The 12,460-nt window shown below is 35.6% G+C and overlaps 2 protein-coding genes across 2 annotated transcripts; both read right to left on the minus strand.

Annotated features, from left to right (window-relative positions):
• Positions 1 to 1,203: 1,203 nt before the first annotated feature.
• Positions 1,204 to 2,317, minus strand: LOC142354771 (THO complex subunit 3-like). Its single transcript, XM_075407154.1, has one exon. It carries the CDS (start codon positions 2,313 to 2,315, stop codon positions 1,320 to 1,322), a length of 996 nt encoding a protein of 331 aa, XP_075263269.1. The 5' UTR covers positions 2,316 to 2,317; the 3' UTR covers positions 1,204 to 1,319.
• Positions 2,318 to 8,752: 6,435 nt separating this feature from the next.
• Positions 8,753 to 10,597, minus strand: LOC142353934 (uncharacterized). Its single transcript, XM_075406165.1, has 2 exons — positions 10,136 to 10,597; positions 8,753 to 9,708 (listed from the first exon to the last, which is right to left on the minus strand). Exons 1-2 carry the CDS (start codon positions 10,489 to 10,491, stop codon positions 9,240 to 9,242), a joined length of 825 nt encoding a protein of 274 aa, XP_075262280.1. The 5' UTR covers positions 10,492 to 10,597; the 3' UTR covers positions 8,753 to 9,239.
• Between the last annotated feature and the right edge of the window lie 1,863 nt (positions 10,598 to 12,460).

Genomic DNA, 12,460 nt, shown 5'->3' on the forward strand with positions numbered 1-12,460 from the left:
TCCGAAGAATAAACGTACAATTTTGAATAAATAAATAGACCAATAAATAGAGTAAAATAAATTGACCAAAAATTGCTTTCGGAGATTCATTAAAAAACACTCTACTGCGTAAAAAGAGTTTTTGAAGAATTTATGAAGCAGTCAACTACACGGCAAATCTAGCCAAACAACGGATATAAAATCTTTGAGCTGTTTGCATTTATCTGTGGAAAAAAATGCTGTTCAAGATCAAAACTCATCATTCACCTCCATATGCATGAACAAACCCCCATTCGATAAAAAATTGGCTTTTTTTTCACATCATCCCTAATCCAGTAAAAAAATTCAGGCAACACTGTCATAACCACGATCAGATATTGCTTCGCAGCCGTAAAAATAACCATTCGGCTAGTAAATGTGAACTGAACTCTTAACTAATCATCCTTTTTTTAATGCTAATCAGTCTTATATTAAGGTCTAGATCGAAAATACGTTGTTTCTGTATTTATGCAAACTGAATGAAATAAATTCCCGATATTGAATTTATTTGGGCAAAGTGTAATAGAAGATTGTCAATTCGTTATTTGTCAACCTTATTTCTATGTAAATTTTTGTACACATAGAAAATTATTTCTTTTTCCAGTCAAAATAGAGATCGGAAAATGAGAACATAAACAACTAGCGTCGGGCGCATTGCTCTCAAACGACCGACGAGCGGTTTGCTTCATCATTAGCTACCCACGGCGGGGGGTGCACAGAGGGCTGATGGGGGGCAACAGTGGGGAGGGGGCAACGGTGGGAGGGGTTTTTCGGTGGCTTGGGGGTCAACCTCTAAAAACCGCCCTTCACACCATAAGTATAAGTCTCCAAAACATTTTCTGTGAATCGCATACTTGAAGAATAGTGAGCTGAAAGGTTCTAAGAGCACTTAATGACCCCCTGGGCGCTACCTGCTTATTCCGTTTTTGAAAAATCGCATAAAAAAGACAGGCAGGACTAATATAATCGCTACATACTCCGTTTGAGAGCAAATAATAAATAGTTGGCGGTTTGCAGCTTAGAATGATGATATAGCGAACCCCAATTCACCTTATTTGTACTTACAAAATGACACAATAAGACCCGCTGCAATAATTTGCCTATTCTCATCAAGCAGCTGTAAACGCCTTCAACATTTTCCTCGAATGTTTAACACTTTTAAAATGTTAAAAGAGTGAAACAAAACGATTGAAAAGATTAAACTTTAAGAGAAACAACAAATAATTACTCAAATTTAGATAATCAACTGACAAAAAATCAAGTTTAGGGTTCTTTTAAAACTGAACACGACAAGTTCTCAATCACGCAATATCAACATTGACCAGTTTTATGGCTCCATATTCTCTATCCCGTTCCTTCTCATCCGCGCCGTAAGCCAGAACGTTTGCTCTAGGATGCCAGCAGAGAGCATTGGCCGGAGGGTTATCCAAAGGAACCTGGCCAATACCAGCACACGTTGGAACATAACTCACGTCTATAAATGTATCTTCGGAACCCGAGGCAAGCATCGTACTGTCATGGTTGAACCCGATCACCCGAATAACCCAATCGAGCCGAGATACTGCAGAAACGCACGTGAACGAGGCGTAATCGAACAGACATACAACAGCATCGGCGCCCCCGGTTGCGAAATATTTCCCGTCCGGACTCATTTTGACACAAATTGCACCTGAAGAATGAGCTTTGATGGTGGATTGCAACTTCATCTCTGGAAAACTCTGGACCAGAATAGTTCCATTACCAGTCGTGAGAAATATTAAGTTTCCTGCATTGTTGAAACACATTTCGTTGATTTCGAAGCGAAACTGCTGGTCGACAACCGATTTCAGGGTTCGAACATCGATGACACTAACAAGATCTTCTTTGTTGCCGACTAAAACTTGGTTCGCATTAGTCGGGTTCCAACAAAGGTTGATATTTTCGCCTTTTGTGGTTATAGTTAGTGGGTTCGTCTTTGCTGACAAACTTCGGCAGTCCCATAAACGTATCGTCTTATCAGCCGACGCCGAAACCAGCAAATCGGCGCTTTTGCAACACCACGCAACTTGATCAACGGAATCTGTGTGACCTCTCAAACATGTAGGACTTCTGGATAATTTAGTTCCATCGAAATCGAAAACAGACACAGTTTTATCGCTGGAACAAGATGCGATTCTGTTTCCAGTTGCACTCCAAGAAATCGAGTGGACTTTTCCGGAATGTGAGCGATATTCGTCACCCTTTTTCACAGACGCGAACTTCTTTTTGAGCCCAGCATACAGTTTCTCGTGTTTCGCTTTCGTTTCTGGAGAATACATGACGTTCTGAAAATTTTATGACGTCAGATTGTACATATCAATATTGGGTCTCCATTTCCTAGATTTTTAAGAAGGATCATATATGAAGACAAACAACTCATAATATATTTCCTAGAACGATCCTTGAATGGAACCAAGAAAATCAATTCTGTAAATGCCATTACGATAGCAAATTTCAAGTCGGCAAGCATACTGAGAAAACATAGCTCGCATTCGCTGAATTTAAGCGAGGACAAGTTTTGAATAATTGACTCAAAATTTAATCAGACAAGGAGGCTCGAAAATGTGCGTTTGCACCTAAAGTTCCGACCCCGCCTATCCACACTGGCATAATTGTCGACCAAATGAGGAAGATATAAAGCCCCAAAAATTCAAGTATTTTCCAAAATTGGTTCAAAAATTGGTGTATGAACAAAAAGATTGCCTCCAATGCAAAAGACTCAGTTGAGTAAAAAATGCCGCATTAGATTGATAAGCTATTATTAAGAAAGCAGGTCAAGACGAGCAACAAAATCAAATGACAATAACAACAAATATTAACAAGGCGGCTCGGTAATGTGCGACGGCACATAAGGTTCCGACCCCGCCCATCCACAATTTTGGCATAATTGTCTACCAAATGAGGAACAGATAGAAAAACCCAAAAATTATTTTTTGCGAATCCCAAAAAAGCCCAAGTCTTTTTCAAAAAATTCTGTATGAACGATTAGATAGCCTCCAAAGCAAATAACTCAGTTGAGTAAAAATTGATGCATTAGATTGCTGTAATATGTCAATATTAAGAAAGCGAGTCAAGACGAACAGCAAAATCAAACAACAACAACAACAAACAATAATTACATCAAAAAATTTATGTCCCTCTTAAAAACTAAATTTAATAACAAAGTCAACATACCGTCAGATAAACCTAAAACTAAACCAAAATAATTTATAAATCAACAGAAAACATATGCGACCAGTCCATAAAAAGGTTTGGTAACAATTATACAAAAAAGAACAAAAACAGTAAAGTAAAAAAATTAACTTATTTTTTTTGAAACAGTTAACTTCAAAGTAATAAATACCATTAGAAACAATTAATATTACCACAAATTTACGATTACGACTGCTTCTATAGAAGGGCATTAGGACCTGTCCTTATTTTTTAAAGCGGCTAAAAAGAACAACAAAGAACAAACAAAATTTCAATTGAAACTTGCCAGAAAACGCTGTCAAACCCGTCAAGCCAAATTTTGGCACTCAAAATATAATTGATTGCGCCTTCTTCAAACAGCTATAATGTAGTACGTGGCCATTCATTAGTAAGACTAGGTAACAAGAAGACAAAAAAGCGAAGTGCTAAAGTACGTAATACTTTTAATTTTTTTTTTCGAAACAAAATTACATTCAATGTCATGAAAGGCATTAATTACAAAAAGAGCTATTTAAATAGGGTCGTTTCTTCATGAAAAGGAAGCCCTCGAGACCTGTAATTATCCAGAATATTTCTTGCATCTACAAAAAGAACGTCAAATATGACAAAAGTCAAATTAATTTACTTTTTTTTTTGTGAAAAACCGCTGTCGAAGCCAGTAAGGTCATAACAAATTCTTTAAAAAAAAATTTTGGGACACCAATCCCTTTTATTCCCTTGACACCCATAATGTCAAATTTGACCTGTAATTAACTAACGAGATTAGGAAACAAAAAGAAACATAAAAAGAACAAAAATGCGAAGTAAAATTTTAAATTTTGGAAAACGATAGTTTTCAAAGTCATGAAAGCCATCAGCTATCTACTGATATCAGAATATCGGTTCTTCTATTCTTCCATGAAAAGCCAATGAAAGCTATCACTATAAAGGAAATTTCATACGACCGAAACGACAAAGTATAAATGACAGTTAGAGACAAAATTAAAAAATTCAATTGATTGCTTCAAGAAAGAGGCGTCGAGGCCGTTAAAACGATGATGTATATCTTTCAGGATTTTAATATGTCCAATTGTGTCTTATTCTGAATGCTAATAAGGTGACATGAGAACTGTCAATAATGTGATAATGTGACAAAATTAGAAAACGTGAAAAACTGGCAAATATCAAAACAAACAAAAATCTAAAATCTTGTAGTATCAAAGCCAGAAAACAATAAAAACTGCAGGCTTAAAACTGCAACCGAGAATAAATGTTAAATCAGTAGAAAGAAGAAGCAGTCTTTCTTTGCTGACACTAAGCTAGAAGTTGAACAAATTAAGAAAAAATAGAGGAAAAGTTAATTAAGCCATTATTTATTGAAGTCAATTATTTTTAAAAAAAGAAACGACCATAAACTTTCAATTAAAAAACTAAATACATTAGCTTGGTGCTGCTTAGCAAGCGAATTGGTTGGACCTATCACTCCTGAGATTTGATTTGATATGTTCTGTTCTTTATTATTTAAAAAAGTCTTTTTTATTAAAAAAAAGACCGACTGATTACAACCCGATTTTTTGGATTTTAACAGTCCAAGAATGGCTCAAAACTAGCCCTGCTAATACTTATTGTCCGTTAGGAACAATTGATTTTTCGAATGTTGTAGATATAGATAATTTGTTAGTTGAAAACTCAAAATAAATTCTGCATTTTTGATAATCAACGAGTAAAGTTAGCAAAAAACGGCAAAGTTTTAACTACAGTGCACTCTCAGCGGACTCTGAAGTAAAAAAAGCCCCCCTCTGAGTCTACAAAGATTGTAAGATTGTTGTTTGGGGGTGTACTGTCGGCAAATTTAATCAAGGTGGACTAAAGTAGCTTATTTCGTGCTGTTTTTGATGAAAAAGGCTAAATTTTGAAATGTTTATCCAGATTTTTTGACCAAAAAAATTAAATCAAAACAATCAACAATGCTTGTTCGTCTTCAAAAAAAAATCAACGACACTATTCTTAAAAATTATAACAAATTTTAGCAAAATTGACGAAAATTTAGGCAAAAATTCCGGAAAATGTGAATAAAAACAACGTGAATTCACTCTTCTTTTCTCAGAAGTTTAAACCTCGGTAACTCCCTGTAGAAAACGAAAATTTAAAAAATCTTTTTAATTCCATATTCTACGCTGGACGAGCTTTTTAATGATACCAGTCTCAACTCTCTACGATGAATATATCGAGCGGCGAAAATTCACGGAACAAAAAAAAAACCCATTTGAGTATATAGTTCCTCCCCCCTCAAGAGGGTCGGAACAATTAAACCCAAAACTTCAAGTCCAAAAATTAATAACTTAATCAAGATAGCGTCAGATAAAACTGAACAAAATAAAATGTAGTTTACTAAAAAATGATATGGGACCAGTCCATAATAAGGCTCGGTTACAATTAGACAAAAAACAAAACAGCAAAGTTAATAAATTCACTTATATTTTTAAGAACAAATAATTTCAAACTAATGAAACCCATTAGAAATCAACTGAAAACATAAAATGTTTTATTATCAACGGTGCCTAAACAGGAGGGCAATAAGACCTGTCTTTATTCAATTTTTTATGCAGTTACAAAAAAAAACAATCAACAAAATTTCAATTAAAACTTGCAAGAAAACGCAGTCGAAGCCGTAAAGCCATATTTTGCCCCTGAATATTATGTTCAGTTGCGCCTTCTTGGAATGCCAATAATGTACTATGTCGCCTCTCATTAATAAGACTAGGTAAAAAGTTGACAGAAAAGAGAAAAATGGTTGAAACTTAGAAATATTTTTCGAATTATTTTCGAAGTCATGAAAGCCATTAGTTACAAAATGGAAAAAGTAAATAGGTTCGTTTAATTGTCCAAAAGAAGCCTTTGACACCTGTAATTATTCAGAATATGTCTTACGTTTAAAAAAAGAACGTCAAATATAGACAAAAACAAAAAAAAATTAGTGTTTTGCAATAAAACAGGTGTCGAAGTCATTTAAGTGATAACGAACTCATTAAAATCTTTAGACGCCAAAAATGTCATATGTGATCTGTAATTAACGACACCAGGTAACAAAAACACACACACACACAATGCGAGGTTAAAAAGTGTGTTTTTTAAACAATTAATTTAAAAGTTATGAAAGCAATCAGATATCTACTCAAATCAGAAAAAAAGGCTCATCTTATCCTCCATAAAAATCCAATGAGACCTGTCATTCTCCAGGAAATATCAAATGACTAAAAAAAGTGAAAACGACAGTTAAAGACAAATCTCTTTAAATTCTTCGAAGTTAAATTCTTCGAGAAAGTGGTGTCGATGCCGTTAGAACCATAATCTGTACCATAGACGATTTTGATATGTTCATATTTTCCTCATTTTGAATGCCAGTAATGTTTTATGTGAACTGTCAATAAAGTGATATGAAAAAACGAGAAAAATGGGCAAATGCCTAAAAAAATCTGTTAAATCTGGTAGCAACAACGCTAGAAAACCATAACTTAACGCGTAAAACCGCAACAAGGGGTACATTTTAGTTCAATGGAAAAGAGAAGAATTCTTTATTTGCTGACACTAAGCTACAAGTTGACCAAACTAAGAGAAAAATAGAAGAAAATTTCAAAAAGTCAGTTTATTTAAGAATCAAATAATTTTAAAAGTCAAAACGACCACAAGTTTTCGAGTAAAAAACTAGATACATTCGTTTGGAACTGCTTAGGAAGCCAATTGGACCTATCACCAGTGAGCTTTGCTTCCAGAAGATCTGTTCTTCAATTAATATAAAAAAGATTAATTTTTATTTAAGACCGACTGATTAAAATCGAAATTATTTTTGGATTGTAACAGTCCAAGATTTCACCAAAACTAGCCTTGCTATTGCTGTTCGTCCATTAAGAACACTTACTTGTTTCGAATTTTATAGGTATGGCTAATTTTTTAGTAAAAAAATTAAAAATAAATGCTACGTTTTTGATAATCATCGAGAAACATTAGCAAAAAACGGCAAAACTTTAATTCCAGAGCAGTCTCAATAGAAGTTGAAGTATGACTAGCCCATAACGTAGTTACATCACGATGTACTTCGCCTCGCCAAAATAAATAATTTCCGGCTCAAATTTTAACTCAGCAGTTCAAATATGAATCAAACTTTATTACGATTGAAAATCAGCTTCTTGAATCTTTTCAGGCCAAATAATTGGTTTCTATAAGCAGAGAAGTTTCGGACAAAATTATTTGTGATTTTGAAGAGCGTTCAGGGATCACATATTTTGTCGAAACTCATTGTTTTGTACTTTTGATAGCGAAAGCTCCGAGGTAAGTGATCTTAATATCTGTTCGATTGCGCGAAATCAACGTGAAACCAGATTTAGCTCAAAACCATAGTATGGTTATAATCTTTGGCCATATTAGGTAATATATGAAGATACATGCATATAATTATATCACAACATTAGCTTCGCTTAGTCGCTAAGTTTCATAACGTTATCAATAATCGGTCGATTATAAGGCGAAATTGCAATTGAGACATTCTGGTAAATAACCATCAAATACAATAACGCCTCGAACTTCATCTATGGCGAGACAAAAAGAAGTTTGATTACATACAATTCATTATTTTCAATTGAAAATGCAACCAACACACCACTTACAACTGTGTACACGAAAAGAAAGAAAGAGAGAAAGGGAATTTTGGATCAGACATTAATCGATTAATATTCTTGATAATCATTAATTATAAATCTATAAGACTATGAGAGGGAGGTTAATCTCGAATAAACTATCATTTAAAAGAAGCATCTTTGGGTCCGAAAATAATTTTGAGATGGCTAAATCACAATTTACCCAACGCTCAATAAAGAGATTCGACTCAACGGTCACAACAAAACATTTTGAGACCAAATTTCAAAATTTTTAAAGATCAGGAACTGCGAAATAAATAGATGTTTTTCTCCAACCCGTGATCACCCCCCCCCCCACCCGCCAAACAACTTCGTGATCATATAAAGTATAGCGCCCAGCCAAATTTTACAATAAATTCACAATAATGGAGGGCTATAATTTGGTGAAGGGGAGGGCTATAATTGAGGGCTACAATTTGGTGAAGGTCAAAGCGGGTTCTTGACATTGGGTAAATTGATATGACACCGACAAGGCATTATTAAATCAGTACGAGGTTTCAACATGAATGATTTGAAGGTCTGAAATTGATTGAGAAGCTGGTTGGTTGAAATTTGTAGAAAAATCCATTGGTAAGGAAAGCTATTGGAAAACACCAAAATGAAATAGCGTAACTGCAAACAAGAAAAAGAACCGTCATTTTACCAATTTGGGGAAATTAACAAGTGCTTATAACTGAGTAAATATCATAGTTCAAACACACGGACAATATAATCAGAAATGTGCATCGAAACGATATGCTGTTGGCGACGTGCGAACCCCCCCCCCCCCCCCATCCCAAGATGAAGTTCGACCAATGAAAAACCATAGCCCGCTGAAAGAAAACCAGGACTCCATGATTTTGGCATTAATAACAAAGGTTGTTAAAAGGTTCAAAATTATGCGAAAGCCTTTCGATGCATTCGGCATAAAACATTTACAACGCACAAACATACTCCTTGCAAATCACTACGAATGTAGCTGAAAACATTCCTCATAAATTCACAGTACTGTTTAGCGATAATTGGAGCATCTTATTAAATTAGAGCCCCAACCTTTTTTTAACTGCACGTACCTCAAAATTGAAGCTTTCTCGTAAGATTTTTGCATATTTGATAACATTAGATTGATAATACATTAATCATACTCTGTTATATCTTGTTAACACATTATGATACAACCAATTTTTTTGAAGAACTCAAACCTTATTATGCTCAAGTATCAGGATCTTGCCTATTACAGCCCCCTTATGACATATATTTACAATAATTGAGAGGGCTATACTATATATTCTAGCAAAGCTGGATAGGGGTCTATAATGGGAAAGACCGGAATATTATTATTTGCTTAATTTCTGATTATCATTCAATCTTTCCTTTGATAAGGGCAATGTAAATTCCTCTGAGCATTCTGTAGAACCAGTAATAGTTCATAGCACTGATGACAAGATATCCAGCGAACATCATAGCCTGGAAGTATGAATAATTATCCAGGAATAAGAGAATAAACAGGCCTCTGGGAATGAAGTAAAATGAGGGCAGGACTCTAGCGATTAGGAATGACCCCGTCATGCCAATTGCATTGGCTTTGTAGAGAACTGTGTTCTTCGAATAACTTAGAATCGACAGCACAATTCTCATGTTGATGAAGGGGTTACTGCATTCCATGAGACAGAGGAGATACTTTTCCATCAGGTAGTTGGAGTCCAATGCAGCCAGAACTGTGACGGCAAAAGCGGCTACATGGTGACCCAACACCCAGATGGCTGGTTGACCACTGTATAGTATTTTGTAAATGGTGTCCACTAAGAGGTACCCCACCATCACCTGGCTATAAACACAATTACTGCTTGTCACAGTTGATGACAGATCAGAAGAAAAGCCCCTTAGCAGCGCACTTGCTCTGCATTAACCGCGCGCACCGCACTTGGCATATACATAGATGACTTAATCCAAATGTAAGGCTGCTAATACCCAAAGCAATTAAAATTCTAGGGGGTACTTCACAGCATCAATGGTCTTAACTTAGTAATAAGCAAAGGTTTGTCCTTGCAACGGCTGAAGAAGAGGTTCGATCTCGACATCATGACAGACATCACATTACATATTAACTTAATAATAAACAATTTTGCTTAAGATGTTCGGTAAAGGCCTAAAATTAGCGAGCAGTTGATTTGAGCTAACTTTAAAATAAAATTCATAGGAGCAAATTAACTGGAATAAGTGGTGATAGCGCAGTGCAGAAAATTTTTACTCACCAAACTGAGAGGAATAGGGAAACCCCTAAAACGAAGTTTCCTGTGTAATAAAGCCTCCAAATAGCAACTACTGAGGTCAGAGAAATGTAGAAGCAGTTAACGGTCCCTGTCACCTGGCATATGAAATTTCCCAGCTCTTTATCGCGAACTATTTTCAAAGTTGGTATCAATCGCTGAAAGAACTGCACACTATATCCTGTCGTTAGCAGAATAAACATAGCTGCGTAAATCAGCACATTATACCAGAATCCTCTAGTGTTTGAGAACCTTAGCGCCTGATATGACTGAGTAGATTCGAGATGAGATGAAGCAACGAAAGCTCCGGGTGTATACAGCAAAAACTCTTGCAATGACATGGCGAGCACAAAATGATAATTTTCTTTGTACAAAAATAAAATTGAAATAGCTATTCTAATTGTCTCACAAACACTGCAACGTCGCAATGTAAAGTCGATACATTTGTTATCTGGAAAACAATCGTTCATTACCATTAGACTACTATTAATTTGAAGAGAAAACTCCTCAACTTTACTCGCAATTAATTTAAATAGTCAATTAAGAGAAAGCACATTCCTGAAACCGTAGTAGGTCAATTTGTTGGCCTCAAATCAACTTCCTATATAATCAACTATCAGTCATCAACTATAGTATAAATGTTAAAAATCTGACATTGCTCAAACGTCAAAGGACATCATAAGCGAAAAAAAAACAAATTAAACCATATCCTTATGTTGATTTGCAATGAAGTTTTGAACGCTTCTAAAATTAGTCCACCAAAACTGAAAGACCTATTGAGACTCGCAGTGGTAGAATGATCCTTACCTTAATGATCCTCTTAGCCTATTTGTTGTGATAAACTTATTAAATAGGAAACGAAAGCCTAATTGTTGTGATAAATTTATTAAATAGCTGAACCTTTCCCCTTTTCAAACTGATATGAATGAATTCTAGATGTTTCAATGTATTATTATATAAAAAGGACTGTAATATCCGTGCACTGTTTACGGTTACGGTTTGGGTTGGATGTTATTCTTAAGCACTTTAAACCTCGGAGTTACTGAGGAAAATTTTCCAAGTTTCAGACTTGAATTTAATTGAACAGATGTATATGCAAAATCAGTTTAATACAAAGTTAGAACTATGGCTTGTAAATATTAGAAGTTTTGTGAAGATGAGAAATGTAAAGCAATTAAAGAGAGGCAGCTCGATTGTGTAAGGTTTAGTTTTGAATATGTTCTTTGATTTCAGTCCTATCAATGGTTAATTAATCTTAGGTTATTTTTACCCATTTTCGTTAATCTCTATGGGATTTTTCTTATTTATTTTCTACCGCACGGGTCCCTGTTAGTTAAACTAACAGATAGCAGGTTTACCTGCTTGACGAATCCCGTCATGAACAAACATTCCCTGACGTGTCCCGTCAAGATGAAATTCCATGATGATTCCCATCATTATTTACAATGCTTTCTCTATATTGTTAAAATCCGGTTTACTATTAGTAACCATCTTTTTTTGTTCTCCTATTTGTTTGTGAAAATTGCGAATTAGGCGTTTAACATGTAATTTATGAGCATGTCATACATTATGGTTCACTATACTGCCTCCCTCTTAGAAAATGTGAGTGTTCCACTCACTCACACAGCAAGAGTTTCAAATGTCCATTTTCGAGTTCATATATTCTTGTGCTTTTTCAATCCCGTTCTTGTCATAAATATTACGGGCCTCCGCGTCTTCCATAATTTTCTTTGCTTGAAGAATGATTTTGAACATGTCCTCACGACCACCCTTGTCCAATGACAGAGCATTGCCAACGTTTTGTAATGTTTCTGGATAATACTAGTTGTGGCCCCCTGTGGAAGAAATAGAAGTTCGTAAAAGTTTGGAGAACGACTGAACGGGCTCTGCGCGTTGATCGCCTCCAGCCTCCTCTGTATGACCTTCTTTGAGGTTTGCTCTGTTTTTACTCTACCCCTTAGCTTTCTATTGTCTATCTCGGCATTCTCCAACTCCCGAGCTAAGCACTCCCGCTCGTCCACCAGAGCGATACAGTCCCTTGTTTTTGTTTCGGCTCCATTTGTAACCTCCTCCAACTCTTTCTTCAATGTTTCCACCTGCCTCGTGCAGTACTCCCGCTGATTCCCAGCGTATTCAAGTTGCCGCTCGGTCTCCAGCAATTGATCACCTAATCTTTGAATTTCAAGATTTAACTGCCGTAGCTCCTCTTCGAGCCGAGCCCCGGCTGTTCCCAGCATTTCGCTGTTGTCAATCTTCTTTTGTTATTCCTCGATTCGGTGTTGCATCTCACTTAATTCCCCAACGCTAATT

This window comes from Convolutriloba macropyga, chromosome 15 (genome assembly GCF_964194025.1).
Source record: "Convolutriloba macropyga chromosome 15, txConMacr16.3, whole genome shotgun sequence".
Taxonomy (NCBI): domain Eukaryota; kingdom Metazoa; phylum Xenacoelomorpha; order Acoela; family Convolutidae; genus Convolutriloba; species Convolutriloba macropyga.

Excerpts from the sequence above, each read along its gene's own strand:
- LOC142354771 (XM_075407154.1), bottom strand. The coding sequence starts at position 2,315 with ATGTATTCTCCAGAAACGAAAGCGAAACACGAGAAACTGTATGCTGGG.
- LOC142353934 (XM_075406165.1), bottom strand. The coding sequence starts at position 10,491 with ATGTCATTGCAAGAGTTTTTGCTGTATACACCCGGAGCTTTCGTTGCT. Across the intron at positions 9,709-10,135 it reads TCCCTATTCCTCTCAGTTTG|CCAGGTGATGGTGGGGTACC; the intron begins GTGAGTAAAAAT and ends TTGTGTTTATAG.